The 27,951-nt window shown below is 54.1% G+C and overlaps 2 protein-coding genes across 4 annotated transcripts in view; both read right to left on the reverse strand.

Moving 5' to 3' along the window:
- LOC133760029 (glutathione S-transferase Mu 1) overlaps positions 1-27,951 on the reverse strand; it is a 71,986-nt gene that overhangs the window by 23,347 nt on the left and 20,688 nt on the right. The window contains exons 1-8 of one of the 3 annotated variants that reach the window (XM_062191915.1): positions 7,478-7,589; positions 7,148-7,223; positions 6,681-6,745; positions 6,295-6,376; positions 6,104-6,204; positions 5,163-5,258; positions 4,972-5,082; positions 1,677-2,540 (exon numbers count right to left, since the gene is read on the reverse strand). The exons of 1 other annotated variant lie outside the window; for it this stretch is intronic. In XM_062191915.1, coding sequence (XP_062047899.1) covers positions 2,451-2,540; positions 4,972-5,082; positions 5,163-5,258; positions 6,104-6,204; positions 6,295-6,376; positions 6,681-6,745; positions 7,148-7,223; positions 7,478-7,513 — 657 coding nt within the window. In that variant the 5' untranslated portion in view covers positions 7,514-7,589 and the 3' untranslated portion in view covers positions 1,677-2,450. Of the gene's footprint in view, positions 1-1,676; positions 2,541-4,971; positions 5,083-5,162; positions 5,259-6,103; positions 6,205-6,294; positions 6,377-6,680; positions 6,746-7,147; positions 7,224-7,477; positions 7,597-27,951 lie in introns of those variants that run through there. One more of the 3 variants, XM_062191917.1, reaches the window with a different exon arrangement.
- On the reverse strand, positions 13,638-27,115 carry LOC133760038 (glutathione S-transferase Mu 1-like). Its single transcript, XM_062191926.1, has 4 exons — positions 27,021-27,115; positions 26,084-26,179; positions 25,879-25,989; positions 13,638-13,727 (listed from the first exon to the last, which is right to left on the reverse strand). Exons 1-4 carry the CDS (start codon positions 27,066-27,068, stop codon positions 13,638-13,640), a joined length of 345 nt encoding a protein of 114 aa, XP_062047910.1. The 5' UTR covers positions 27,069-27,115.

Genomic DNA, 27,951 nt, shown 5'->3' on the forward strand with positions numbered 1-27,951 from the left:
GCTAACAGGGCTCCCATGTGCGCCCTCAAACGCAGCACCAGCGGCCGCCCTGGGACCTCAGCGCTTCCCTATGCGGGGACCCACGCTCTGGAGATCACACACGAGCGTCGTCTGTGACTCTGACACTGAACCTCAATCCTACCTCGTCTCAGACTGCAGAGGCCAGCTCCGTACACGCTGCTGAACACCCTGCCTCTCCCACGGTGTCCTGGGCTGGAGACACAGCCTGGACCAGGGCCTGGGGCTTTCCCTGTCAGCGCGGAGCAGAGCCCCTGCTGAACACTGAGGAGCAGAGCTGCCAGCACCCTCCGCTCTTCCCCAGGGAACTGTGACAGCGAAGAATAGATGATGTGTTACAGCTGCTGTCTTGGCATCCCTTGGAGGTTGGTCTCTTCCTACGGATTCCACAGTGGGGATATTAGGCATAGACGTTGTAGTGGGCAGCAGAAGATTACAAACAGAGGCAGGAGACACAATGCAGGCAGCCATTCCTTCAGAGCAAAATCACCCAGGAGACACCAATCCACCCCCAGCTGGGTCCTAGTCCCATCAGCTCAACTTTACACCTGATTTTAGCCAAAAGACTGAGACGCGATATCAGATCAACTTTTGCGCTTGCCTAATCTGAAGTGCACAGTAGGACTACTTCTGTCCAAGGATTTGAAGTGCATGTCTTCATCTTTTATAAGAGCGTCTAAACTCCCTGCACAATAGTGTAGCCCCGAGATACCCTGGAATTTGAGATTTGAGACCAAGGAGAACTAGAAGGGACTTCAAAAAGTCCATGGAAAATACAACCAAAAGATAAGTTTATTTTGGTTTAAAAGGATCATGAAACCTGTGCCTTGCCCTTCTCTGCTCAGTGCTGTGGGGCAACGTCCAGGTCCCTCCTGCACATCTCTGGGAAATGGCGGCTCAGGTCCCTCACCCATTGAGAACTGAGCTGCTTGGTTTCATTGTTTCTGCATCACGTGCTGTGTAATCTAGTCTTGCTGGACCACAGCCCTGCCTCATTCCTGCACGTGTTATCCTCCGTTGATTCTCACAAACGTAGGGCTGAGGAATCACCACACCACTGTACGCCCTGCAAAGCCTGAGTACCGGCCGCTTAGGGAAAATGATCGCTGACTCCTGTTCCAGATGTATGGCTACCACCTGATTCTACAACAATGTCACCTGAAACTTCAGGACTTTTCTCTCTTCTGACTTAGAGTGTAATAAAATGTTGGCTTAACTACTTTTGCACTATCAGTTTCATAAGCACTTAGTTTGACTAAATTCTGACCTTACAAACTGTATTTATTTTGAATTAACCATTTGTTTCCCACTGACGTTACCAACAGATCTACTGTGGATTTTTATTTGACTTGGAAGTGCAGCTTCAGGCAGTGATTGTACTGACAGATTCCAACAGGACAACCTTGTGGGTGCTACTCTACACCTCCTCTGGCTCGCAAAACTCCTCCCAGAGCGCCAGACCCCAAGGAAGAGTGGCAGGCTGGCAAAGCTGGCACAGGCTCCTGAGAGGGAATTTGTCCAAATTTCCAAACTTGGGGAACACCTCCTCTATGCCGGGCCCCAGGACACCGGACTCAGGTAAGACACAGAGGGACGCCTCCTCCAAGGGTTCTGACTCAGCTGGGGTTTTATATACACACGGACAACAATGATTATGCAGTGGGATGTTTTATTGAGAAACATCCTGAAACTGTAGTTGAGAGCTTCTGTATCAGGGAAAGCTTCCAGGAGGAGGTGACAGAGGGGTCTGCACAAGCCTGCTCAGCCCTGTCCCTATCAGCACAGCGGCTCTCAGAACCCTGGCAAGGCTGCACGTGGCCCTCGGCGCCCTCCCTCCAGGGTGAAGGAACGAGGAACCCGGGCAGAGGAGAAACCCAGGGCAGGAGCAGAGCGACATGGATAGGGCCCGGAAATGAACAAGATCCCTCATAGCCCTGCCTGGGCACGCACTCCCCCTACACTCATCCTGCCCACCCAGCCCCTGCTGTGGGCAGCAGAACAAAGAAAATCCAACAAGGTCTGCACAGTCAGCGCCCAGTCAGGGCATCACAGGGGTGAGAAGGGCCCGGCTGAGGTCAGGCCCTCCTGGGGACCAGACAGCACTGGGGAGACCCCGCTGGGGAGCAGGGCCGCAGCCCAGGCACAGCCATCATTCTGGCAGTCTGGGGGCTCAGACAGGGCCCACGGAGAGAGACGAGGACCGTGGGGTCGGCTTAGTGCGGGAAGAGCAGCCTTAGAGGGGACGTGGCTGAGAAGGGTGGGGGCTGAGCCTGGCCAAGCCTGCGTGGGAGGGGCTGGCTCAGGACACAGGCAGCCAGCAGGTTGATGGGGGAGGGGGAGGTAGGGAGATGGAAGGAGAAAGGGGTGAGAAGCCTGAAGCTGGACCAGGGAGACCTGAGCTCCCAGCGCCACGCCCACCTCCTTCCAGGGCCCTATACTCCTGTCCACGTGGCGATCTTCGCACACACAGGCACTCTCAGGTAGCGGCTGGACTTCATGTAGGCAGAGATCTTCGGCAGGCCCTGGAGTTGGAAACAGAAAGCACAAGGAGTCAGGCTCTGCGGCCCCCCTGGGCTTCAGGCAGCCCCAGCGCATCACGGCAGGACCCCGACAGCGGCCTCTCCCCAGGGCCTCACTGGCTGCAGGGAGTCTCATAGGACCACAGCCCTGCTGGGTCCACGCTGCCTTACTTACGACTCAGGTCCCGCCTTCATGAGAACTGTGGGTAGGAGACGCTAACAGTGCGGTGCAGACTCAGAGCCCACCCCACTCCCCGCAGTATCTGTACCTGGTCCACCTTCCACCCGAAGGGAACCCTAGCATCACAGCGGGTCAGGGGTGTCCTCGGGGTTAAGGGACTGGGCAGGGAGATGGGCAGGACGCGGCCTGGCTCTGTCCCTCTCCCACTCTGCCCTCCACCTCCACACACCACAGAGACCCTGTCACCCCCGTCTGCACAAACATTCTCCTTTTCACAACGAGGCTGCCGGCTTCCCTGGGGTTGCACACACAGGAGGGACGGCCAACGGGACAAAGGGGCTGAGCCCACGCCAGGGCACCTTGCAAGGCTGCCCATCTCTCACCCAGTGACTCTGCAAGCCCTGAACTTAGGGAACAGGAGGAACTGAAGCAGCAGAGTAAGGCCAGGCCAGGCTCCACCCACTCCCCGGACGGACGCAGGAAGTCCTACCTCCTGCACTCGGTGTCTGTGCCCGATCTCACTGTCTCAGCCCCTCGTCCTGAGCCCTGCTCCACACACAAGGCCAGGACACGCATGAGCCAAGTCCTCTACACCAGGACACTAGTGCCCAGGGACTTCCTAAAGAACTCAGGCGGATGCACAGTGTTCTGGACCTAACGGGCCTGGCCTGTTTGGGCCGCAGGGTCGCACACAGATCTAATCTCTGCCTCTCCTCCTGGGAACACAGCGTGAGCCGACTGTTGCAGAATCGCCAAGGCCACAGGCCTGGCCCTGATCCCGAGCTGATGGAGCTGAAAACAACATCTTTTGTTGGGAGTGGAACAGAAGAAAGATTGGAGACTGGACAAACCTGTTTAAAAAATACCTCCCATTCCCAAATCTGTGATACAGTAGGATTTGTTAGTATAAACAAGCTGTCCCTGGGAGATGGACGTGCCCGTGTGTGAGGTCAGGGCTGTGCTCCTCAGCCCCACCATCCACCTCCCAGCTCTGCGGAGCCTGCAGTTCTATGCTCAGCTCCAGCATGGAGTCACCATGAACGTGCATCCGTACAAAAACAGGCCCTGCGCTATGTCACAGGCAGAACAGTGGGCGCTGGAGTCAGAGCAAGAGGGAGGGAGGGAGTGAGAGGAAGTCTGCTCCACACACAAAGCCAGGACACGCATGTGCCAAGCCCTCTACACCAGGACACTAGTGCCCAGGGACTTCCTAAAGAACTCAGTGGGATGCACGGTGTCTGGACCTAACGGACCTGCCCTGTTTGGGCCGCAGGGTCGCACACAGATCTAATCTCTGCCTCTCCTCCTGGGAACACAGCCTTGAGCTGACTGTTGCAGAATCGCCAAGGCCACAGGCCTGGCCCTGATCCAGAGCTGATGAGGAGGCGCTGAGAAGGTGAACTCTGGATGGGATTGGACCAGGAAAATGAAAGTAGACTGAAAAACAAGTTTAATAAATACCTCAAATTTTGAAATCTGTGATAAAGTAGGATTTGTTGGTATAAACAAGCTGTCCCTGGGAGATGGATGTGACCGTGGGTGACGTCAGGGCTCTGCACCTCAGCACCACCATCCACCTCCCAGCTCTGCGGAGCCCACAGTTCTATGCTCAGTTCCAGCATGGAGTCACCATGCACATGCATCCATGTAAAAACAGGCCCTGCGCTATGTCAGGCAGAACAGTGGGCGCTGGAGTCAGAACAAGAGGGAGGGAGGGAGTGAGAGGAAGTCTGCATCGTCCCACAATCAAGACAGGATCCTGCACCAGGGGAACCTGCATTACAATCCATCTGGGCACCAGAATAGCCTGGGACCTCAGTGCTTCCCCACAGGGACCTGATTGGTGCGAGCACGCTGTCCATCAAGTATGATCGCTGTCAGTGTCTCTGACGCTAACCCTCCATCCTCCCAGGTCTCAGCTGAATGTCCTGCCTCTCCTGTAGAGTCCTGGGATGGGAGACACAGGCTGCACAAGGGCGTGAGGCTGCGCCTCTTAGCACAAAATTGGGACAATCCCTGACTGCTGCCCACAGCCAGCAGTGCCTACAGGGCGCCCAGCACAGTGGAGACTGGCTCCGGGACCCCGAGCAACTGGCTCACCCCCTGCACTCTCAGTTTCTTAGGTTCACATGAGAACACAATTTTATCCACCTTGAAGGGACACCTTGTGGATAAACCAACAGAACCGACATAAGACGCCGAGCCTGGATCCTAAGGGAAAGACAGCGCAGAGTGAGGAGGTCAGGGAGTCACCTCGAAGCGGGACATGAAATCCTTCAGGTTTGGGAACGCATCCAGGCACCCAGGCTCAAATATCCGGTTCTGGTCAAGGATGTCGTAGACAAGGAAATCGGCGAAGGTGATCTGCAGGAGCCAGGATGACAGGGCTCAGTCCCGGAGGAAGACCGACCCCTCCGTCCGCCCCACCCGCACCCCCCCTTTACCTTGTCCCCTGCGAACCAGGGCCGCTTCCCCAGGAACTGCGAGTACAGCTGCAGCTTCTCAGGGAGCCCCTTCAGGTACTCGGGCTTCAGCTTCTCCTGAGGCACAATCAGCTGTCACCACCCTCAGACACAGAGCCCTGCAGACAGGCACCGCCCAGTGCTGCCCGGGCCCCGCTGGCCAGGGCTGAGCAGCACAGTGGCCCTGGGCGGTGCCCACCCTTCCCCTTCGTTCATCAGCACTGAATAGACACCTCCTGGGTACCTACCCTATCTTCACAGGCACTGGGCAGTCACAGGGGAACCCAGCACTGTCCTGAACCTGTCACCACCGGTGTCCACAGAACCTCTAAGGGTCAGAGCCAGGAGAGCCATGAGCACCTGGCTTCCCCTGGACTCAGACGTGGGGTGAAAGCAGAGACAAAGAACTGAGAGATCTCAGGAGAGAAGCCGAACCCCAGCTGGGGGCGGCAGGGGTGCGGAACAGGTATCTGCAGATACAGAAGCTGAGACTTCGACACTGAGGATGGAGGGAGAGGAACAAAGGTCCTTGGCTGACCTGGGCTGCCCATAGGGGAAATACACTTACCCCAGTGGTGGCACAGAGTCAGCCTTGGGATAGGGCACCCATCTGAAGACGCCCCCCTCTTGGACTACTGTAACTCATGTACTAGACTCTGTAGCCAGGCGCTGGCACATGGTGGGAACAACTGGGAAAGACGGCCTATGGCCAGGGTCAAAGGTTAGATATGAACTGGATCTCAGTTAATTACGTATTTAGAAACTGAAGTTCCCCTCATATGGAATCAACATGTTGGACTGATAGGAAATTTCCTGGAGAAGCAGCTCCCCAGGGAGTTTAATGGCAAACAGGACCAGTGCAGATGTGAACACAAGAGTGCCTCTCACTGACCCCCGCGACGTCCAACCCAGCGGGCACTCACAAAGTCCGGACTGTAGCACATCCTGGTGAATTGCATGCGGTTGTCCATAACCTGGTTCTCCAGAATGTCCACGCGAATCCTCTCCTCTTCCGTCTCCCCATCTATAGTCCACACCACAGAGACCTAAGCGGCCCGGCCCAGCCATGACAGGGGACGCCCCCTGCCCCCGCCCTGCAGCCAGCCCCACTCACACAGGCCGTGCTTGCGGGCCAGGTAGCGCAGGATGGCGTTGCTCTGCGTGAGCTTGTGAGTCCCATCAATTAGGTAGGGCAGCTGCGTGGTGACCAGGGCACTCAGCTGGGCCTCCGGGCTCCTAGCATCCCCTTCCCCGAACAGGGGCAGACGGGAGACCCGGCACCCTCTGCGCCCGGCCCATAGCAAGCTCTAAGCACACTCTCTGTACAGTGAGTGAGTGAGCTATGACACAGAACATCACGGAAAAGTACTGTAGAGAACCAGAGAGGGCAGTGGTGAGCACAAGGCCCTGACCTCACTTCTCAAAGCTGGGGAAGGAGATGGAGGCACATACACCCTGCACCTCCCCCACCCTACCCCCAACTCCGTCCCCTGCACCTACATTGGGAAAGTCCAGGCCCAGCGTGAATTTCTCACTCAGCCACTGGCTTCTGTCATAGTCGGGAGCTGTGGAGTAGATGAGGTGAGAACAAACCTCCCCAGTGTGCAGCCCTCTCCCCCAGGACCCTCCCGAGGAGTCAGGTGGCAACCCTCCCTCCCCCAAACAGCCATCTGGGATGGGAACCAGTGGGTGTCATAGTCTGGGGGAAAGAGTGAAGGTAAAGGGTCTGGACCCTGCATGCAACAGGCTTCCAAAAGGTGTGGGGACGTCTATGGCAGACCCCAACCCACTCACAGCCCAGCCCCTGCCTTGGGATGCCACACCTGCACCCTCCAGGGGACCAGGGAAGGGGCAGGCTCAGCTCCAGCTGGTGGGGGCTGCACAAATGTGCAATGGGTGGCCGCGAGGGGTCGCTACGTGTCCATAGCCATGGGCTGGGCAGAAGTCAGAGCAGGCAGGTGCATTACCGTCCCCTATGGTGTATCTCTTTTCCTCATAGCTGGTGTCTGTGTATTCCAGGAGCAAGCGGATGGCGTGGGCCAGCTGGAGGACATGACCCGGGACAAGGGACAGAGTTGGGGGGACTCTGTTTGCGGCCCCGTCTCCTCCAGGTGAGCCCCCACCCTAGGCCTGATACCACTCCCTCTCCCCCCCCCCGCCCCCCCACTATGCACCTATCAGTGAGTGCCAGATGGTCTCAGAGGCGTCCACAAGTTCCTCCAGGAACCATGGCCTAAAACCTCCCAGCTTCCCAGGGCCCCGCCCCCGCCCCACTGCCGAGTAGATCCCTCACTCACCCCGCGGATGTCCCAGTAACCCAGCGTCACAGGCATCGTGCAGGTCCTGTGGTCTCAGAGGAATGGCTTCCGTGGGATGGGCTTGGGGCTTTTAGAAGAACTTTGGCGGCAAGGAGGGGCGGAGCTTGCTGTGAAAGCGCCCCGCCCCGCCCCTAATTCCGTGTGTTACCAGAGATCCGGAAAGCAGAGCTCGGCCCCACCCACAGGAAGGAGCAGGAGCAAGGCCGCCCCTAGGGTTCACTGGATGGATAGGCATCTGGAAGGACAGGCCCAGCGCAGGACTGGAGCTGGCCGCGTCCTCAGACCACTGTGCTGGGTCCCAGGAGTGGGCAGTACCACAGGCAGAAGAGCCAGGGCTTAACACAGCGTCACAGTTCCCCCCTCCTTGCTCTGTTGTCTGGCTCTGCCTTTGTCCTGGGAATGCCCAGCTACCACCTCACCCCCTCACTCCCCCCCTATCCCGCAAACACACACACACACACTGGGAGTTCTGGGAAGTTAGCCGCTGGCTCAGGACAAAAAGGGGCTGGGTGGCCCGAAACCATGGTTTCATTCAGCATCTACCATTGCAAGGTATGAGTCTCTCAGTAAAGAGTGAATATTCTGGCCCAGCAGGTGCACCAGGTGCCTCCCCCAGAAACCTCCTGCCAGGCAGCTGGGTTTGGCTGTGTCTGGTTTGGGGTCCGGTTTGAGTGACAAGTTCATCCCAATGCAGCAGCATTGAGAGGCAGGATCTCTGAGGGGGGATAAGGTGCTAGGGCTCCACACTCATCAAAAGATGAACTAGTTAGTAGCAAAAAAATCTGATTAAAAATGGGGAAAAGGCATGTCTAGACATTTCTAAAAAAAAAAAAAAAAAAAAAAAAGATAGGCACATTGCCAAGAACTGTATGAAAAATTCTTTTTTAAAAAAGGTTTTGGCCGGCACCGCGGCTCACTAGGCTAATCCTCCGCCTTGCGGTGCCGGCACACCGGGTTCTAGTCCCGGTCGGGGCACTGGTCCTGTCCCGGATGCCCCTCTTCCAGGCCAACTCTCTGCTGTGGCCAGGGAGTGCAGTGGAGGATGGCCGAAGTGGTTGGGTCCTGCACCCCATGGGAGACCAGGAGAAGCACCTGGCTCCTGCCATCGGATCAGCGCGGTGCGCCGGCCGCAGCGCGCCAACCGCGGCGGCCATTGGAGGGTGAACCAACGGCAAAAGGAAGACCTTTCTCTCTGTCTCTCTCTCACTGTCCACTCTGCATGTCAAAAAAAAAAAAAAAAGGTTTTATTTATTTATTGACTGGCAGAGTTAGAGACAGTGAGAGGAAGAGACAGAAAGAAAGGTCTTCCATCTGCTGGTTCACTCTCCAGTGTCCACAACGGCCAGCAGGAGCTGGGCCTACCTGTAGCCAGGAGCAAGGAGCTTCCTCCAGGCCTCCCACGTGGGCAAAGGGGCCCAAACACTTAGACCATCTGCTGGTTTCCCAGACCATTAGCAGTGAGCTAGATCAGAAGTGGAGCAGCCGGGACTCAAACCCATCCACCCAGCTCAGGCCCCTGTCTGTGTGCAGGCTCAGGAAACAGGCCTCAGTGTGGATTCCTTGGTAGGTTTCCCACAGCAGGGCAATAGCACCATGTGCACACCCCGGGCCTCACCCTCTCAACTGGGCCAATTCTCACCATCCATCAAGACTTTGCCATTCTGATCTGTGTGCCTCTGAAGCCTAGAAAGATGGAATTTCCACATTCAGCTGAGAAAAGACTCTTTAAATAGGCCTGCAGTGATTGGAGTAAGAATTCTGAAAGTCACAGGACAGACAGGGGCACGTGGGTGGTCATCCCTCTGGTCGTCCCTTTACTGAGAACTCAGTTGTTGAGGGCCCACCCTGCACCAGCCCTAGGACCAGAAACCCTTCAAGGGGAGTTCCAGGAATTCCATCGGAGTCTCCCAAGTCCTTGAGCCATCACCTGCTGCTGCCTGGGCATGTGAGCATGGAGCTGGATTGGAAGTAGAGTGCCAAGGACTCCAATATGGGATGGGGACAGCCAGGCACAGCTCAACCCACTGCACCGCAACTCTCACCCTATCTTCTCCTTACATGCTAACACCCTGCAGGCCGAGTTTTAACATCTTGCCTCAAATGATCCCAGAATTAAAAGAAGAATGCACTTGGAGCGTGTGTGTGTGTGTGTGTTTTGTAAAGCCTTTGATTATTTGTGGGGTGAATTTAGAAAACCTAGGATGCTTATTTACATCTGAAAATGAGAAAATGTACTTCACCATTTACAGATAGAACCAAATAGCAATTGAGAAAAAAAAATTACTATGTAGAAGTATTAAGAAAAAGAGAAAACAAACTAGCTTTCTAAGGAAGTAGATTAGCAACAAAAGTCAAGGCAAAAAGTGTGGCCATCAAGGAATAATGTGACAAAAGTTAACACCTGGGGTATTACAGAATTCTTTAACTCTCGCAAATTTTCTTGAAGTCAACTTGATAACCAAATAAAAAGGTTTTGTTTGTTGTATTTTTAAAAGACAAGCTGGAGAAGCAGAGCGCTGATGGAATCCAGCACCAGTCCGGAGGCCTGAGAGCTAGGTGGGTGGCTGAGAGCTGTAAGGCCACCACAAAGCACAGCAAAGACGGAGGTAGGGGAAGCGTTTATTGGTGGGGAAACCTGAGAGACCGGAGGGAAGCGTTGGAGAAGGAAAAAGTGAGAGAGGAGAGGCAGAGAGCAAGAGTGAGAGAGAGAGAGAGGGAGAGTGAGGGAGCAAGAGCGCTGTTCAGGAACAGGTTCTCTTAATACTTTGCTGGTTGGAAGTAGGAGCAGCGAATCCCATGAGGGTGTCGGTGGAGCTGACAGCTGTGATTGGGCCATGTGGTCACTTGGCTTCCAGCAATGGTGGCAGGGGCTAGAGCCTAAGCTGGTGTCCGGGGCACAGAGCGCACCACAGTAAGACTGTGCCATTTTACTAACAAGAGCCGTGGTCCAAGTCTTAGATCAGTTCTGGGGACCACAGAACGAGGAGGGCCACTGTCCCCAGGCAAGAGAAGATGGGTGTGCAGGCTAACAGAGGATCTCACTCCTCTCCACCTCAGCCTTTCTAGTTAAGCTTTGGCAGACTGGACGATGGCCAGCACCGTCGGTGAGGGTGGATCTTCTCCACTTGCTCTGTTGACTCTCATGCTGATCTCTCCATAAATATTCTGACAGTCACACACAAAAACATGGATGCCATGTCCAGGTTGACACTTAAAATAATGGTCATTTCTGGATGTTAAGGAATTCTATTTTGACCAGATACTCTAAGTTCTGTTGGCACCTTTAACGAACTTTCTGAAAATCAAAGTTCTAAATTCTCTGGACTTTTGATATTTTCAGAGGGCCCCTGGAGATGTGAAAAGATATATCTTTCATTGTGCAGAGATAGAACCAATCGGGCTGTTTAGATTAAAAGTGTTGCCAAAATGTGAAATGATGCTAAATTTCAGGTATAAACATGTTTTTTTCTAGCCTCTTCAGTCTCTGGCTCAGAAGCCAGATTCTTTAAAGAGGGACTGACAAAGTATCCATTCAGCTAATGCTGAATAACCAGGCATTGCTAGTTCAAATGTGGATCAAATGCAGGTGTAGCCAAAGGGAGAAAGGGTTCCAAAAGAGACTTAGAGACGATGGGAGATGCTTACGCAGCAGAAACTAGAGAACTGGGTTCCAGGAGCCCAGAAAGCTCTAGTGTCCACAGGCTACATGGTGAAAACCCAGAAGCCCCAACACTTAAACTTATGGGTTACACGGCAAGACTAGTTAAACCCGGAAACACAGGCCCATAACCCACTGGCTACACGGTAAAATATCCGGAAGCCAAACGACGGCAGAGACCTCTGCCACAACTTCTCCCCTGAGTCAGGCTACGCAGGAACACTGGTTAAACGCCAGTTAACTCTGAAAGCCCAGGAAGTCAGGCTAGAGACCCGACTCGCTGCCTCACTTCTCCTCTTTTCTCTTCCAGAAGGGAAGTTACTACTGTTCTGCAGGACTCTCCGTTGGGATGTACGGTTTGATCCCCAGACCTCATGTAAGGGATGACTGACCTTTTCTGGAATAATGCCTGGCCACAGTATAGAGGACCAACCAGCATAGCCAGAAAAAGAGAGGTTAAACTATGAAATAATGTGACAGCTAGATTGATTGTTCGGTGTACATGGTAAATGGGCAGAACTCCCCTTTTAAACCAAGTTGAGGAAAGATAGGAAGTTGTACTGATGACCTCAAAACAAACAGGTCACCACAGTTGAATTTACCTAAAAGGTTCTCCTCATGGGCACGGTCTTATCACGTTTTTTTAACTTTTACTAAGTGTCAAAATTTGCCCATGACCATAGTTTTCTATATCACCCTGATGATATTAAAGATATCTTCAAAAATCAGGGTTGGGTTGAGCACCCCCTTGGCTGACATCACAGAGGCTGCCTCCATGGACTACTTTATTAGAGACCAGGAGAACAAGGGGCAAGCTCGCAGCAGGAGCAATGGAAGGGTAGGCAACAGGCCAATCAATGGCTGCTAGGCACAGTGATCTGCCATCAAGGAGACCCAGCAAGGCCAGTGCACCCCAAACGGCACCTGTTTCCAATATGAGGAGCGAGGGCATTGGGCAAGCAGCTGTCGTGTCAGAAACCGGCTTCTGTCAGCCCTGCCATCAGTGCTCTGCTTCTCCAGCTTGTCTTTTAAAAATATAGCAAACAAACAAAACCTTTTTCTTTGGTTATCATGTTGACTTCAAGAAAATTTGCCAGAAACTAGTGGGGAAATCCATCCGAGGTCAGAAGGTCTCCACTCTGATCCATACCGAGCCAGACAACTAATGGAGTGAACACTGGGATAAAGACAGTATCAGTAGGGCCGGGGCTGGGGTGCAGTGGGTACAGCCACCACCTGCGATGCCAGCTCCCATATTGAAACCGGTTCGAGTCCCCACGGTTCCGCTTCTAACACAGCTCCCTACTAATGCACCTGCGAAAGCAGTAGAAGATGGCCTAAGTACTTGGGCTCCTGCATCCACCTGGGAAACCCTGAAGAAGCTCCTGGCCCAGCTCCAGCTGTTGCTGCCATCTGGGGAGTGAACCAGAGGGTGGAAGACCTCTCTCTCTCTTTCTCTCTGCCTCTCTGTGACTTTACTTTTCAAGTAAATAAATAAATCTTTAAAGTAAATAAAAAAAAAAAACTAAAACTAAAAACTTAGATCAATGACTAGCCCTTAAAAAAAAAAAAAACCAAAAAACAAAGACGACGATGACTTTATCAGAAAAGCCAAGACTCAAAAAATATATCTCACTGTTCCTATGACGGCTGTGCAGCAGGCCTGGGAGGCCTCCAAGGCAGCTGAGAAAATAGGCAGACAGGGCCCTGGACACCTAGCAGAGGGGACAGTGCCACATAGTGAGGAGGCCAAAGGCTCTAGGCTCCTTGTGCAGTGGACTCCACCCCACTGCTCCCACTCCTGGAGCCTCATGGCTCTGCACAGCCATGGGGAGTGCGCCATGGTGCAGGGGGCCTGAATGAGAGGCCCAAGCCCAGAAAGGGGTCACCTCTGACCTCTACGGAGCCTCAGGGGGCTGCCAGCTTTAAGAGGGGTCACTGATGGGAACACAAAGTCTGAGACCCCCAGGACCCCACTCATTCCCTATGAGCCCAGCCACAGCCAGGGTCAGGGGTCAGCCAGCACCTAGGAAGCAGCGGTGAGAGCGGGCGAGTGCGGGGAGCCAGAGGCAAGAAGACGAGACACAGAGGAAACGTGTGCCAGGCTTTACTGGAGGTCGACCGGGGGGGCAGCCATCACCTGGGGGAGGGTCCTGCACTGTAGGCAATGCTGGTCCTTCAGGGCAGGGCTCCAGGAACTCAGGACTAAGGCTCCCAGGCCCGGGATCCAGTCTGGGTCCTCTGGGCAGACACAGCCACTGGTGGGCAAGACACAGGATGTGCAAGATGAATGAGAGGGGAATGGCATGAATGAGAGGGGAGGTGCTTAAGGGAATTTTTGGAACAGGAGTGGGGTGGGAGGAAGGAGGATCCATACGGCCTTGGGATGAGAAGGGATTGGAAGGAAGAAGGTGGTGGCAGGGGGCGGGGCAGCGGGCTATGCAGGGGCTCCTTGCTCGAATCTCCTGGCCTCTCTGGGCCCTACTTGTTGCCCCACGTGGCGTTCTTCATGAACACCGGTCTCGGCAGGAAGCGGCTGGACTTCATGCAGGCAGAGATCTCCTCCAGGCCCTGAGAGTGGGGACTGAGAAGGGTGTGCAGAACACTCCCACAAGTCACCGCCATGCTCAGCTGGACCCTCCCTGCATTTAACATCTCTGAAAGTTGGATGTGTGAACTGATGGTGCCTGGGGTGCACAGCAGTGATGGGGTCACCAGAGCAGCAGCTCTTCCCGCTGTTCCTGCAGCTGTAACGCCTCCCGGGGCCGCACAGTGAATCAGAGAAGCTGCAGGCCGGCGGCTGATTTGCCCAGTGCGAGCCCCTAAGGCACTGGCGATGAACAGGGAGGCTCAGGTCTCCTCCGTGCAAACCACACGGTGTTGTCTATAAGGCAGCTCAGCAGTGCGTTCCAAAGAGAAAACCCCGATAAACGGATATGGTCTGGTCTTTTTTGTTACATTTGGTTTTACCTGCTGCTGCATTGATTCTTGTGTATTTGTCCATTATGTGTGCCAGTCAGAGTTCTCCACGGCGAGATTCAATAGAAGCAGCGTGTACACAGCTTATGACTATGCACACACTAGTTATAAACACGGACATGTGTGTGCGAGGGAAACTCAGGATTATGGGGGAGAAGTGCCATCAGCACGCAGGTGTGGTTAAGATCATGTGTGAGGCTGAGAAGGGGTTGTGGGATGATGGCCTACGTCTCAGCTCAAGATTAAAGGTCAGAACTGGTGCTGTGGTGTAGCAGGTAAAGCCACTGGCTGCAGTGCTGGCATTCCATATGGGTGCCAGTTCGAGTCCCGGCTGCTCCATTTCCAATCTAGCTCTTTGCTGTGGCCTGGGAAAGCAGTAGAACCTAGTGCTTGGGCCCCTGCACCCATGTGGGAGACCCAGAAGAAGCTCCTGGCTTCGTATCGGCGCAGCTCCAGCCATTGCAGCCAATTGGGGAGTGAACCAGCAGATGGAAGACCTCCCTCTCTCTGTCTCTCTGTCTCTGTGTCTCTCTCTGCCTCTCCTGTGTGTAACTCTGACTTTCAGATAAATAAATAAATCTTAAAAAAGAAAGAAAAAGAAAAATAAGGGGCTTCCCAGTGAGGAAAAGCGCCTTTCTGTGGCAGGTGCCTGGGCCCCACCCATTGATAATGTTGGGGGAGCAGTGCCTGCACCCCAGGAAGCCAGGTCCTTCAGAGAGGTGCTAGGGGGGCTGGGCTGAGCTCCCGGGAAGGACACAGCCTGTGTCGGGCAGGCTGGCCGGGGTGGGGTCACGTCAGCAGAGGGCCGTTGCTGTCGTAGGTGGGAGCTAAGACGTTTATGGGCAGAGAAGGAAAGAGGCAGAAAAGGCTTGAGGATGAGGAGAGGAGGAGGAGGAGGAAGGACAGAGGGGCAGTGCCAGCTTTGGAGCCCTCTGCCAGGCTTTCCCAGAAGCCAAGTTTCAACTTAACCTTTGACCTTGAGACTTGCCGCTGGGCCCCTGGAAATGGTCAAGAAATGTAGCTCTCAGGGGCTGGTGCTGTGGCATAGTGGGCTGGGTCTCCGTCTACGGTGCCAGCATCCCATATGGGCGCCAGTTCTTGTCCCGGCTGCTTCTCTTCCTATCGAGCTCTCTGCTATGGCCTGGCAAGGCTGTGAAAGGTGGCCACATTCCTTGGGCCCCTGCACCCATGTGGGAGACCTGGAAAAAGCTCTTGGCTCCTGGCTTCGGGTCGGAGCAGCTCTGGCTCTTGTGGCCACTGGGATAGTGAACCAGTCAGTGAAGGGAAGACCTCCCTCTCTCCCTCCTCCACTCCTTCTCTCTGTGTGTACCTCTGACTTTCAAATAAATAAATGTCTTTTTTTTTATTAAAGGGATACTAACCAGATACGCTGCTTGTGCTCCAACAGAACAGGATGTCTAGATGGTGGCCTATTCTTCCTGCTGTGCTTATGTTAATGTTTATCCCAGATAAAAATAAGAACTGATAAAACTAAGAAATAGGGGGCTGGCGCTGGCGCAGTGGGGTAAAGTTCTGGCCTGAAGCACCGGCTTCCTATATGGGCGCTGGTTCGAGTCCTGGCTGCTCCTCTTCCAATCCAGCTCTCTGCTGCTTGGGAAAGCAGTAGAAGATGGCCCAAGTGCTTGGGCCCCTGCACCCATGTGGGAGACCAGAAAGAAGCTCCTGGCTCCTGGCTTCGGATTGGCACAGCTCTAGCCATTGCAGGCATCTAGGGAGTGAACCAGCGGTTGGAAGACCTCTCTCTCTGTCTCTACCTCTGTAACTCTGTCTTTCCAATAAATAAAATAAAATCTTAAAAAAAATTAAGAAATAGGCACTCAATGGACCGGCATTGTTGTGTAATGGCTTAAGCTGCCATTGCAATGCAGACATCCCATGTGGGTCCTGGTTCAAGTCCCAGCTGCCCCACTTCTGATACAGCTCCCTGCTAATGCTCTTGGGAAAGCAGCTGAAGATGGTCCAACTGTTTGGGCCCCTGTGCCTGTATGGGAGACCTGGAAGAAGCATCTGGCCCCTTGGGTTCGACCAGACCCAGCTCTAGCCATTGTGGTCATTTGGAGAGTGAACCTTTAGATGGAAGATGTCTTTGTATCTCTCCCTCTCTCTCTCTCTCTAACTCTGCCTTTTATTTTATTTATTTTTTTGACAGGCAGAGTTAGACAGTGAGAGAGAGAGACAGAGAGAAAGGTCTTCCTTTTCTGTTAGTTCACCCTCCAAATTCTGCAACGGCCGGCGCGCTTGGTGGGCACGCTGTGCCGATCCCAAGCCAGGAGCCAGGTGCTTCTCCTGGTCTCCCATGCGGGTGCAGGGCCCAAGCACTTGGGCCATCCTCCACTGCCTTCCCGGGCCACAGCAGAGAGCTGGACTGGAAGAGGAGCAAACTGGACAGAATCTGTCACCCTGACAGGGTCTAGAACCCGATGTGCCGGCGCCGCAGGTGGAGGATTAGCCTAGTGGCGCCGGCCTTAACTTTGCCTTTTAAATAAATAAAATAATTCTTTGAAAGAAAGAAACAAAGGAAGGAAAGAAGGAAGGAAGGAAGGAAGGAAGGAAGGAAGGAAGGAAGGAAGGAAGGAAGGAAGGAAGGAAGCCCCCTGGCTCCAACAGTCTCTGCATTATCAAACCCCCATTTCCAAGGAGTTGAAAATTGGTTTTTAAATTTGTTCTCCTAGATGGATCGTAAATCAGTTCAATTTTCTTTCTTTTTTTAAACTTTTATTTAATAAATATAAATTTCCAAAGTAGAGCTTTTGGATTACAGTGGCTTCCCCCACCCCATAACTTCCCTCCCTCCCATAACCCTTCCATCTCTTGCTCCCTCTCCCATTCCATTCACATCAAAATTCATTTTCAATTATCTTTGTATACAGGAGATCAATTTAGTATATATTAAGTAAGGATTTCAACAGTTTGACCCACACAGAAACACAAAGTGTAAAGTACTGTTTGAGTACTAGTTATACCGTTAATTCCCATTGTACAACACATTAAGGACAGAGATCCTACACGGGGAGTAAGTGCACAGTGACTCCTGTTGTTGATTTAACCATGACAGTCTTGTTTATGGCATCCGTTATCACCCTAGGCTCTTGTCATGAGTTGCCAAGGCTATGGAAGCCTTTTGAGTTGGCCAACTCTGACCTTACTTAGACAAGGTCATAGTCAAAGTGGACGTTCTCTCCTCCCTTCAGAGAAAGGTACCTCCTTCTTTGATGGCCTGTTCTTTCCACTGGATTCTCACTCACAGAGATCTTTCATTTAGGTTTTTTTTTTTTTTTTTTTTTTTTTTTTTACCAGAGTGTCTTGGCTTTCCATGCCTAAAATACTCTCATGAGCTATTCAGCCAGATAAATCAGGTCAGTTTTCAAAGAAATTGTCAAGTTAAGGTTAACATTCCTGGTAACAAATTTGGGATTTTACTTAGGGCTTAAAATGGTTATGTTTTGTATTCAAAACCTTCGTAAACAGACATCTAAACTAAGGAGTAAGCAAATCCCTTTGACCTCCTCTCCTTAAAGGGGAGAACTGAGAAAATATCTATTTTGCCAAGCCAAAGGCTTCTCTTTCTTTTTCTTTTTAAAAAAGATATATTTATTTATCTGAAAGTCAGAGTTACACAGAGGGGAGAGAGAGAGAGAGAGGTGAGAAAGAGAGAGAGAGAGAGAGAGGTCTTCCATCGGCTGGTTCACTCCCCAAGTGGCCGCCAGTCCTGATTAGTGATCAGTTGACTGATCAGTCATCCCCGTGCAGCTGCTGCTAAAGCATTACAACTCCACACGAGTCCTGACAACGCAGCTTCAGACCCAGACTCCTAAGTGGGCTGGAGGCGTCAGAATGGAGTCAGAGCCCTGTTCCACAGATGGGGAGTGAGGGAGTGGTGGTGGGGAGTTTGTAACTAAACTCCTTTTTGTTTCTTTTCACATTCTGATGAAAAGCCAACTGCTGAGCCTGGGACTCCCTCAAGTATCTGGTCAAAGGGATAGAGATGCTGCTAGGGAACTCCAGAACCTGGCCTTGAGGACGCTGGTTGAAGTTGCAAACATCAGGCCCTCCCAGGCCAAAAGACCGGAGGTTTGAATTCCTTGCAGCAGACTGTGGGGGGAGAAATAACCAAGGGCGCAGGCTGGGGGCTTCATCCTCGGATGGAACTCTGGAATCTGGAACACATACGTGCCCTCTTTAGATTCCGGCCAGAGAACGCTCTGTGTGGCTGCTTAGATTGGCGGAACATTCTGCCGGTCCCTGCTCTTGATGAAGTCCAGGCACTGAGCCGGTTTCCAGGGAACTGTGCTGAGGCCGAGATGTCTGTTATCAGACCGGCACCGGCTTCAGCACCTGAAGAAGTGCCAGGCCGGCCCCTACGGGATAGTAGTTCTATGGTTCTTGAGATTGGTTATCTGTTGTTGTCCTCAGATGTTGACACATCAGTTTCTGTTCCCTTTACTCTCAAACCTTGTTCTCATTATTTTGATTTGTCACCAAGGACAGGAACTAAGCTTATGATATAGTAAGATCGGCTGCACCTCAGGGCCCTAGGCAGTGGGCAGAGCGCAGGCTCTCACTCCCATCTCCTGGCCTCTTTGGACCTACTTATTCTCCCACAATGGCCACCTAGGTGAACACAGGTCTCGACAAGAAGCTGCTGGACTTCATGTGGGCAGAGATCTCCTCCAGGCCCTGAGAGTGGGGACAGGGACAGAGCTCAGGGTCTGGGGCCCCTCCGGGCTTCAGGCAGGCCCAGCATGGCAGGACCCTAACAGCTGCCTGCCCGCGGGCTCCATGCCTGGAGAGCCACACGGTCTCCTTAGGGTCCACGGCTCTGGTGAGTTCACTCTTCAGGGACCTTCGACTGAGGTCATTCCTGAATAGGACCGGCAGTCATGGAGACTCTGCACTGAGCAAGGTGTCTGCCCCACTGGAGACGGCGTGGAGGCCCAGAAAGTCAGCTCCACCGCCCTGCGAGGTCAGGTCTATATTTACCCGGAGGGAACCTGAGCTGCACGGAGGAGAGCCGCCTCCCCACGGTGCACAGCTGTGCCTGAGCCCCAGCTGCACTCTGTCCCGTGTGCTCTCTGCTCCCTCCACAGCAAGACCGTCATCCCTGTCCACACAGATTTCTCTTTTCTCCGGAGGCTCCGGAATTGCCAGGGTTCGCACACGGAGCGGGGACTCTGACAGAGCAAGGACCTTAGAGCACGCACGTGTGCCTGGCATAGAGCCCAGATCTTACCCAGCGACTCAGCAAATCCTGGATGAAAATCGATAGAGGGAGGTAAAACTGCAGAAAACAGCCAGGCGGAGCCCTGATCACTGCCCTGGAAGCAGGAGGTCCTAACCTCTCCAGCCGGCACGGAGTCCAGTCTCCCGGTACCCAACCCACCTCACCTGCAGCCCAGCCCAGGCACCAGGTTGAAGGAGCCCAGCCAAGCCTCGTGCACCTTCTTACTAGGAGAGAGAGGGCCCAGGGAGTAGACAAAGGCTTTGCAGAGATCCAGGGCCGCCTGACCCCCAAGCTCAAGCTGCAACCCACAGCTCCCATCCCTTGTGCAGGTGCAGCGGCTGTTCTTAAATCCCCAGGGCTGCAAGTCTGGCCCTGAGCCAGATCCGATAGAAGGAGCTGAGAGGGCGCAGCTCTGGGTGGGAGGGTGGGATGGGAAACAGATTCTAGGCTGAAAGGAGGTGGGAGGGCAGCCTCAATACCTGAGTAGTGATAAACAAAGCTGTGCTGCATCAAACGCGTTGCCCTGGAGACATGATCAGCAGAGAGGTGGGGTCAGCCAGTGCTCCTGACATGCAGGTGCTGCCACATGGCCTACCCAGCTGCTGTGCCTGAAGTTCCCCAGCCTGGGGTCACCTTGGTCCGTCCCACCATGCCTGTTGCCGTGCCTCCCACAGAGCAGAGGGTCAGTGCAGAGGAGTGAAAATAAGGGACCTGCCCATGTCACACAGGACACGTGGGCCACTAAAGGAACAAAGCGAGGAAGCGCAGGAACGTGCCCACCGTTAACCACCTCAGGACAATGCCCCTAACAGGGCCCCCTGTGCGCCCTCAAACCCAGCACCAGTGGCCGCCCTGGGACCTCAGTGCTTCCCCACGTGGTGCAAAGAGCTCTGGAGATCACACACAAGCGTCGTCTGTGACTCTGACAGTGAACCTCAATCCTACCTCGTCTCAGCCCTGCAGAGGCCAGCTCTGTACACGCTGCTGAACGCCCTGCCTCTCCCACGGTGTCCTGGGCTGGAGACACAGCCTGGACCAGGGCCTGGGCCTTTCCCTGTCAGTGCGGAGCAGAGCTCCTGCTGAACACCGTGGAACAGAGATGCCAGCACCCTCCGCTCTTCCCCAGGGAACTGTGACAGCGAAGAATAGATGATGTGTTACAGCTGCTGTCTTGGCATCCCTTGGAGGTTGGTCTCTTCCTACGGATTCCACAGTGGGGATATTAGGCATAGACATTGTAGTGGGCAGCAGAAGATTACAAACAGAGGCAGGAGACACAATGCGGGCAGCCATTCCTTCAGAGCAAAATCACCCAGGAGACACCAATCCATCCCCAGCGAGGTCCTAGTCCCATCAGCTCAACTTTACACCTGATTTTACCCAAAAGACTGAGACGCGATATCAGATCTGCAGTGCACAGCATGACTACTTCTGTCCAAGGATTTGAAGTGCATGTCTTCATCTTTTATAAGGGCGTCTAAACTCCCTGCACAATAGTGCAGCCCTGAGATACCCTGGAATTAGAGATTTGAGACCAAGGAGAACTAGAAGGGACTTCAAAAAGTCCATGGAAAATACGTCCAAAACATGTTATTTTGGTTCAAAAGGATGGTGAAAGCTGTGCATACTAGGGATATCAGAAAGTTTATAAAAATGCATATTATACAAAATTACATATGGATTTCAGACTTTTTTTTAGATTTATTTATTTGAAAGGCAGGGTTATAGAGAGGCAGAACAAGAGTGGGGGAGAGAGAGGTCTTCCATCTGCTGGTCATTCCCCAGAGAGCTGCAACTGCTGAAGGTGTGCCAATCCCAAGCCGGGAGACAGGAGCTTCCTCCAAGTCACCCACGATGGGTGAGGGGCCCAAGCATTTGGACCATCTTCCACTCTCCTCCCAGGTCATAGCAGAGAGCTGGATTGGAAGTGGAGCAGCCGGGAATCAAACTGGTGCCCACATGGGATGCCGGCACAGCAGCAGCACCACCAGCTATGCCAAAGCGCCGGTCCTTTCAGACACTTTTCAACCAAAATAAACATACTTTCCAATTTCATATTTTTAAGTACCCTGATAGAGCAACCTGTGCTTTCTTTTTTCTTTTTTTTTCTTTTTTTTAAAATTTTGACAGGCAGAATTAGACCCCCCAAGTGGCTGCTACGGCCCCGTGTGTTGCAGCGGGCATGCTGTGCCGATCCGAATCCAGGAGCCAGGTGCTTCCTCCTGGTCTCCCATGCGGGTGCAGGGCCCAAGGACCCGGGCCATCCTCCACTGCGCTCCCAGGCCACAGCAGAGAGCTGGGCTGGAAGAGGAGCAACCGGGACAGAATTTGGCGCCCCAACAGGAACTAGAATGCAATGTGCCTGCGCCGCAGGCGGAGGATTAGCCTAGTGAGCCATGGCACCGGCCTTCTGTTGTGTTTTAAATGTATCATTTGGGGGCCTGTGCTGTGGTGTAGTAGGTTAAGCCTCCGCCTGCAGCACTGACATCCCATATGGGCACAGGTTTGAGTCCCAGATGCTCTACTTCCAGTCCAGCTCCCTGCTATGGCCTGGGAAGGCAATGGAAGATGACCCAAGCCCTCTGGCCCCTGCACAAACATGGGAGACCCGGAATAGACTCTTGGCTCCTGTCTTTGGATCGGCACAAAAATTGAGCCTGCAGGTGGGCACAACCTGTCCTCATCCACTCCTCTGCTGGGGGACACTGAGGTGGGTCCATCCCTGTCGTGTGTGGAGCTGTCATGGTCCTGGGTGGACAAACAGACCTTCAAGAACTTGCTGTTTTTTTTTTTCTACTTAACCAGAAGAGGAATTGCTGCATAATATGGTAATTCTATTTATTATCATTTTTCTGAGGAACCACAACGCAGATTTGCACAATGGCTGGGCCATTTTACATTCACACCACAGAGCAAAGGGTTCTGATTTCTCCCAGCCCACAGCACTTGCTTTGTCCTGCTTTTTGCCATCATAATGTGTGTGAGGGGCGACCCAGTGCGGCAGTGACTGCCCCTCTCTGCTCAGTGCTGTGAGGCAACATCCAGGTCCCTCCTGCACATCTCCTCTGGGAAATGGCGGCTCAGGTCCCTCACCCATTGAGAACTGAGCTGCTTGGTTTCATTGTTTCTGCATCACATGCTGTGTAATCTAGTCTTGCTGGACCACAGCCCTGCCTCATTCCTGCACGTGTTATCCCCGGTTGATTCTTCACAGACGTAGGGCTGAGGAATCACCACACCACTGTACGCCCTGCAAAGCCTGAGTACCGGCCGCTTAGGGAAAATGCTCGCTGACTCCTGTTCCAGATGTATGGCTACCACCTGATTCTACAACAACGTCACCTGAAACTTGCAGTAATAAAATGTTGGCTTAACTACTTTTGCACTATCAGTTTCATAAGCACTTAGTTTGACTAAATTCTGACCTTACAAACCATATTTATTTTAAATTAACCATTTGTTTCCCACTGGCATTTCCAACAGATCTACTGTGGATTTTTATTTGACTTGGAAGTGCAGCTTCAGGCAGTGATTGTACTGACAGATTCCAACAGGACAACCTTGTGGGTGCTACTCTACACCTCCCCTGGCTCGGAAAACTGCTCCCATAACGCCAGGCCCCAAGGAAGAGTGACAGATGGCATAGCTGGCACAGGCTCCTGAGAGGGAATTTGTCCACATTTCCAAACTTGGGGAACACCTCCTCTATGCCGGGCCCCAGGACACCGGACTCAGGTAAGACACAGAGGGATGCCTCCTCCATGGGTTCTGACTCAGCTGGGGTTTAATATACACACAGACAACAATGATTATGCAGTGGGATGTTTTATTGAGAAACATCCTGAAACTGTAGATGAGAACATCTGTATCAGGGAAAGCTTCTGGGAGGAGGTGACAGAGGGGTCTGCCCAAGCCTGCTCAGCCACGTCCCCATCAGCACAGCGGCTCTCAGAACCCCGCACGGCTGCACGTGGCCCTCGGCGCCCTCCCTCCAGGGTGAAGCAAGGAGGAACCCGGGCAGAGGAGAAACCCAGGGCCAGGAGCAGAGCGACATGGATAGGGCCCGGAAATGAACAAGATCCCTCATAGCCCTGCCTGGGCACGCACTGGCCCCACACTCATCCTGCCCACCCAGCCCCTGCTGTGGGCAGCAGACAAAGAAAATCCAACAAGGTCTGCACAGTCAGCGCCCAGTCAGGGCATCACAGGGGTGAGAAGGGCCCGGCTGAGGTCAGGCCCTCCTGGGGACCAGACAGCACTGGGGAGACCCCGCTGGGGAGCAGGGCCGCAGCCCAGGCACAGCCATGTTTCTGGCAGTCTGGGGGCTCAGACAGGGCCCACGGAGAGAGACGAGGACCGTGGGGTCGGCTTAGTGTGGGAAGAGCAGCCTTAGAGGGGACGTGGGGAAGGGTGGGGGCTGAGCCTGGCCAAGCCTGCGTGGGAGGGGCTGGCTCAGGACACAGGCAGCCAGCAGGTTGATGGGGGAGGGGGAGGTAGGGAGATGGAGGAGAAAGGGGTGAGAAGCCTGAAGCTGGACCAGGGAGACCTGAGCTCCCAGAACCAAACCACCTCCTTCCAGGGCCCTATACTCCTGTCCACGTGGCGATCTTCGCACACACAGGCACTCTCAGGTAGCGGCTGGACTTCATGTAGGCAGAGATCTTCGGCAGGCCCTGGAGTTGGAAACAGAAAGCACAAGGAGTCAGGTTCTGCGGCCCCCCTGGGCTTCAGGCAGCCCCAGCGCATCACGGCAGGACCCCGACAGCGGCCTCTCCCCAGGGCCTCACTGGCTGCAGGGAGTCTCATAGGCCCACAGCCCTGCTGAGTCCACGCTGCCTTACTTACGACTCAGGTCCTGCCTTCATGAGAACTGTGGGTAGGAGACGCTAACAGCCCGGGGCAGACTCAGTGCCCACCCCACTTCCTACAGGAACCGTTCCTGGCCACCTTCCATCCGAAGGGAACCCGAGCGTCACAGCAGGTCGGCAGCTTCCTCGGGTTAAGGGACTGGGCAGGGAGACGGGCAGGATGCGGCCTGGCTCTGTCCCTCTCCCACTCTGCCCTCCACTTCCCCACCCCATAGAGACCCTGTCACCTCCGTCTGCACAAACATTCTCCTTTTCACAACGAGGCTGCCGGCTTCCCTGGGATTGCACACACAGGAGGGACAGCCAACGGGACAAAGGGGCTGAGCCCACGCCAGGGCAGCTTGCAAAGCAGCCCGGCTCTCACCCAGGGACTCTGCAAGCCCTGAACTTAGGGAACAGGAGGAGCTGAAGCAGCAGAGCAAGGCCAGGCCAGGCTCCACCCACTCCTGGACGGACGCAGGAAGTCCTACCTCCTGCACTCGGGGTCTGCGCCCGATCTCACTGTCTCAGCCCCTCGTCCTGAGCCCTGCTCCACACACAAGGCCAGGACACGCATGTGCCAAGTCCTCTACACCAGGACACTAGTGCCCAGGGACTTCCTAAGGAACTCATGGGAATGCACCGTGTTCTGGACCTAACGGACCTGCCCTGTTTGGGCCCCAGAGCCCCCACACAGATCTAATCTCTGCCTCTTCTCCTGGGAACACAGCGTTGAGCTGACTGTTGCAGAATCGCCAAGGCCACAGGCCTGGCCCTGATCCAGTGCTGATGAGGAGGCGCTGAGAAGGTGAACTCTGGATGGGATTGGACCAGGAAAATGAAAGTAGACTGAAAAACAAATTTAATAAATACCTCAAATTTTGAAATCTGTGATAAAGTAGGATTTGTTGGTATAAACAAGCTGTCCTTGGGAGATGGATGTGACCGTGGGTGACGTCAGGGCTCTGCACCTCAGCACCACCATCCACCTCCCAGCTCTGCGGAGCCCACAGTTCTATGCTCAGTTCCAGCATGGAGTCACCATGCACGTGCATCCGTGTAAAAACAGGCCCTGCGCTATGTCAGGCAGAACAGTGGGCGCTGGAGTCAGAGCAAGAGAGAGGGAGGGAGTGAGAGGAAGTCTGCATCGTCCCACAATCAAGACAGGATCCTCCACCAGGGGCGCCTGCATTACAATCCATCCGGGCACCTGCACAGCCCTGGGACCTCAGTGCTTCCCCACAGGGACCTGATTGGTGCGAGCACGCTGTCCATCAAGTATGATCGCTGCCAGTGTCTCTGACGCTAACCCTCCATCCTCCCAGGTCTCAGCTGAATGTCCTGCCTCTCCTGTAGAGTCCTGGGATGGGAGACAAGGGCGTGAGGCTGCGCCTCTTAGCACAAAATTGGAGAATCCCTGACTGCTGCCCACAGCCAGCAGTGCCTACAGGGCGCCCAGCACAGTGGAGACTGGCTCCGGGACCCCGAGCAACTGGCTCACCCCCTGCACTCTCAGTTTCTTAGGTTCACATGAGAACACAATTTTATCCACCTTGAAGGGACACCTTGTGGATAAACCAACAGAACCGACAGAAGACGCCAAGCCTGGGTCCTAAGGGAAAGACAGCGCAGAGTGAGGAGGTCAGGGAGTCACCTCGAAGCGGGACATGAAATCCTTCAGGTTTGGGAACGCATCCAGGCACCCAGGCTCAAATATCCGGTTCTGGTCAAGGACGTCGTAGACAAGGAAATCGGCGAAGGTGATCTGCAGGAGCCAGGACGACAGGGCTCAGTCCCGCAGGAAGACCGACCCCTCCGTCCGCCACACCCGCCCCCCCCCCCGCCCCCCCCCCCTTTACCTTGTCCCCTGCGAACCAGGGCCGCTTCCCCAGGAACTGCGAGTACAGCTGCAGCTTCTCAGGGAGCCCCTTCAGGTACTCGGGCTTCAGCTTCTCCTGAGGCACAATCAGCTGTCACCACCCTCAGACACAGAGCCCTGCAGACAGGCACCGCCCAGTGCTGCCCGGGCCCCGCTGGCCAGGGCTGAGCAGCACAGTGGCCCTGGGCGGTGCCCACCCTTCCCCTTCGTTCATCAGCACTGAATAGACACCTCCTGGGTACCTACCCTATCTTCACAGGCACTGGGCAGTCACAGGGGAACCCAGCACTGTCCTGAACCTGTCACCACCGGTGTCCACAGAACCTCTAAGGGTCAGAGCCAGGAGAGCCATGAGCACCTGGCTTCCCCTGGACTCAGACGTGGGGTGAAAGCCAAGAGACAAAGAACTGAGAGATCTCAGGAGAGAAGCCGAACCCTACCCGGGGGGCAGGGGAGCAGAACAGGTATCTGCAGATACAGAAGCTGAGACTTCGACACTGAGGATGGAGGGAGAGGAACAAAGGTCCTTGGCTGACCTGGGCTGCCCATGGGGACTACGCTCATCCCTGTGGGGGCACGGAGACAGCCCTGGGATAGGGCACCCATCTGATGATGCCCCCTCTTGGACTACTGTAACTCATGTACTGGACTCTGAACCCAGGCGCTGGCACATGGTGGGAACAGCTGGGAAAGACGTCCCTTGATGAGGGTAAATCCAGATATGAACTGGATACTGGGTCAGTTACGTATTTAGAAACTGAAGCTTTCCTCGTATGGAATCAACATGTTGGACTGATAGGAAATTTCCTGGAGAAGCAGGTCCCCAGGGAGTTCAGTGGCAAACAGGAGCAGTGCAGGTGTGAACACAAGAGTGCAACTCACTGACACCCGCCACATCCAACCCAGCGGGCACTCACAAAGTCCGGACTGTAGCACATCATGCCGAATTGCATACGGTTGTCCATAACCTGGTTCTCCAGAATGTCCACGCGAATCCTCTCCTCTTCTGTCTCCCCATCTGCAGCCCAAGGATTTGGACCATCTTCTACTCTCCTCCCAGGTCATAGCAGAGAGCTGGATTGGAAGTGGAGCAGCCAGGAATCAAACTGGTGCCCACATGGGATGCCGGCACTGCAGCAGCAGCTCCACCAGCTATGCCACAGCGCCAGTCCCTTCCGACACTTTTGAACCAAAATAAACATATTTTCCAATTTCATATTTTTAAGTACCCTCATAGAGCAACCTGTTGCTTTCCTTTTTTTTTTTTTTTTTAAATTTTGACAGGCAGAGTTAGACAGTGAGAGAGACAGTGAGAGACAGAGAGAAAGGTCTTCCTTTTTCCGTTGGTTCACCCCCCAAGTGGCTGCTACGGCCCATGTGTTGCGGCGGGGGTGCTGCACCAATCAGAAGCCATGAGCCAGGTGCTTCCTCCTGATCTTCAATGAGGGTGCAGGGCCCAAGGACCCGGGCCATCCTGCATTGCCTTCCCGTGCCACAGCAGAGAACTGGACTGGCAGAGGAGCAACCGGGACAGAATTCTGCGCCACAACAGGAAATAGAACACAATGTGCCTGCGCCGCAGGCGGAGGATTAGCCTAGTGAGCCATGGCACCGGCCTTCTGTTGTGTTTTAAATGTATCATTTGGGGGCCTGTGCTGTGGTGTAGTAGGTTAAGCCTCCGCCTGCAGCACTGACATCCCATATGGGCACAGGTTTGAGTCCCAGATGCTCTACTTCCAGTCCAGCTCCCTGCTATGGCCTGGGAAGGCAATGGAAGATGACCCAAGCCCTTGGGCCCCTGCACAAACATGGGAGACCCGGAATAGACTCTTGGCTCCTGTCTTTGGA

This window comes from Lepus europaeus, chromosome 5 (genome assembly GCF_033115175.1).
Source record: "Lepus europaeus isolate LE1 chromosome 5, mLepTim1.pri, whole genome shotgun sequence".
NCBI lineage: Eukaryota > Metazoa > Chordata > Mammalia > Lagomorpha > Leporidae > Lepus > Lepus europaeus.

What these genes read in the sequence shown, in the direction of transcription:
- LOC133760038 (XM_062191926.1), bottom strand. Translation starts at nt 27,068, where the DNA reads ATGGACAACCGTATGCAATTCGGCATGATGTGCTACAGTCCGGACTTT. An exon ending in TGTGCTACAGTCCGGACTTT is followed by an intron (nt 26,180 to 27,020) that starts GTGAGTGCCCGC and finishes ATTGTGCCTCAG; the next exon opens with GAGAAGCTGAAGCCCGAGTA. An exon ending in ATTTCATGTCCCGCTTCGAG is followed by an intron (nt 13,728 to 25,878) that starts GTGACTCCCTGA and finishes CCCCACTCTCAG; the next exon opens with GGCCTGGAGGAGATCTCTGC.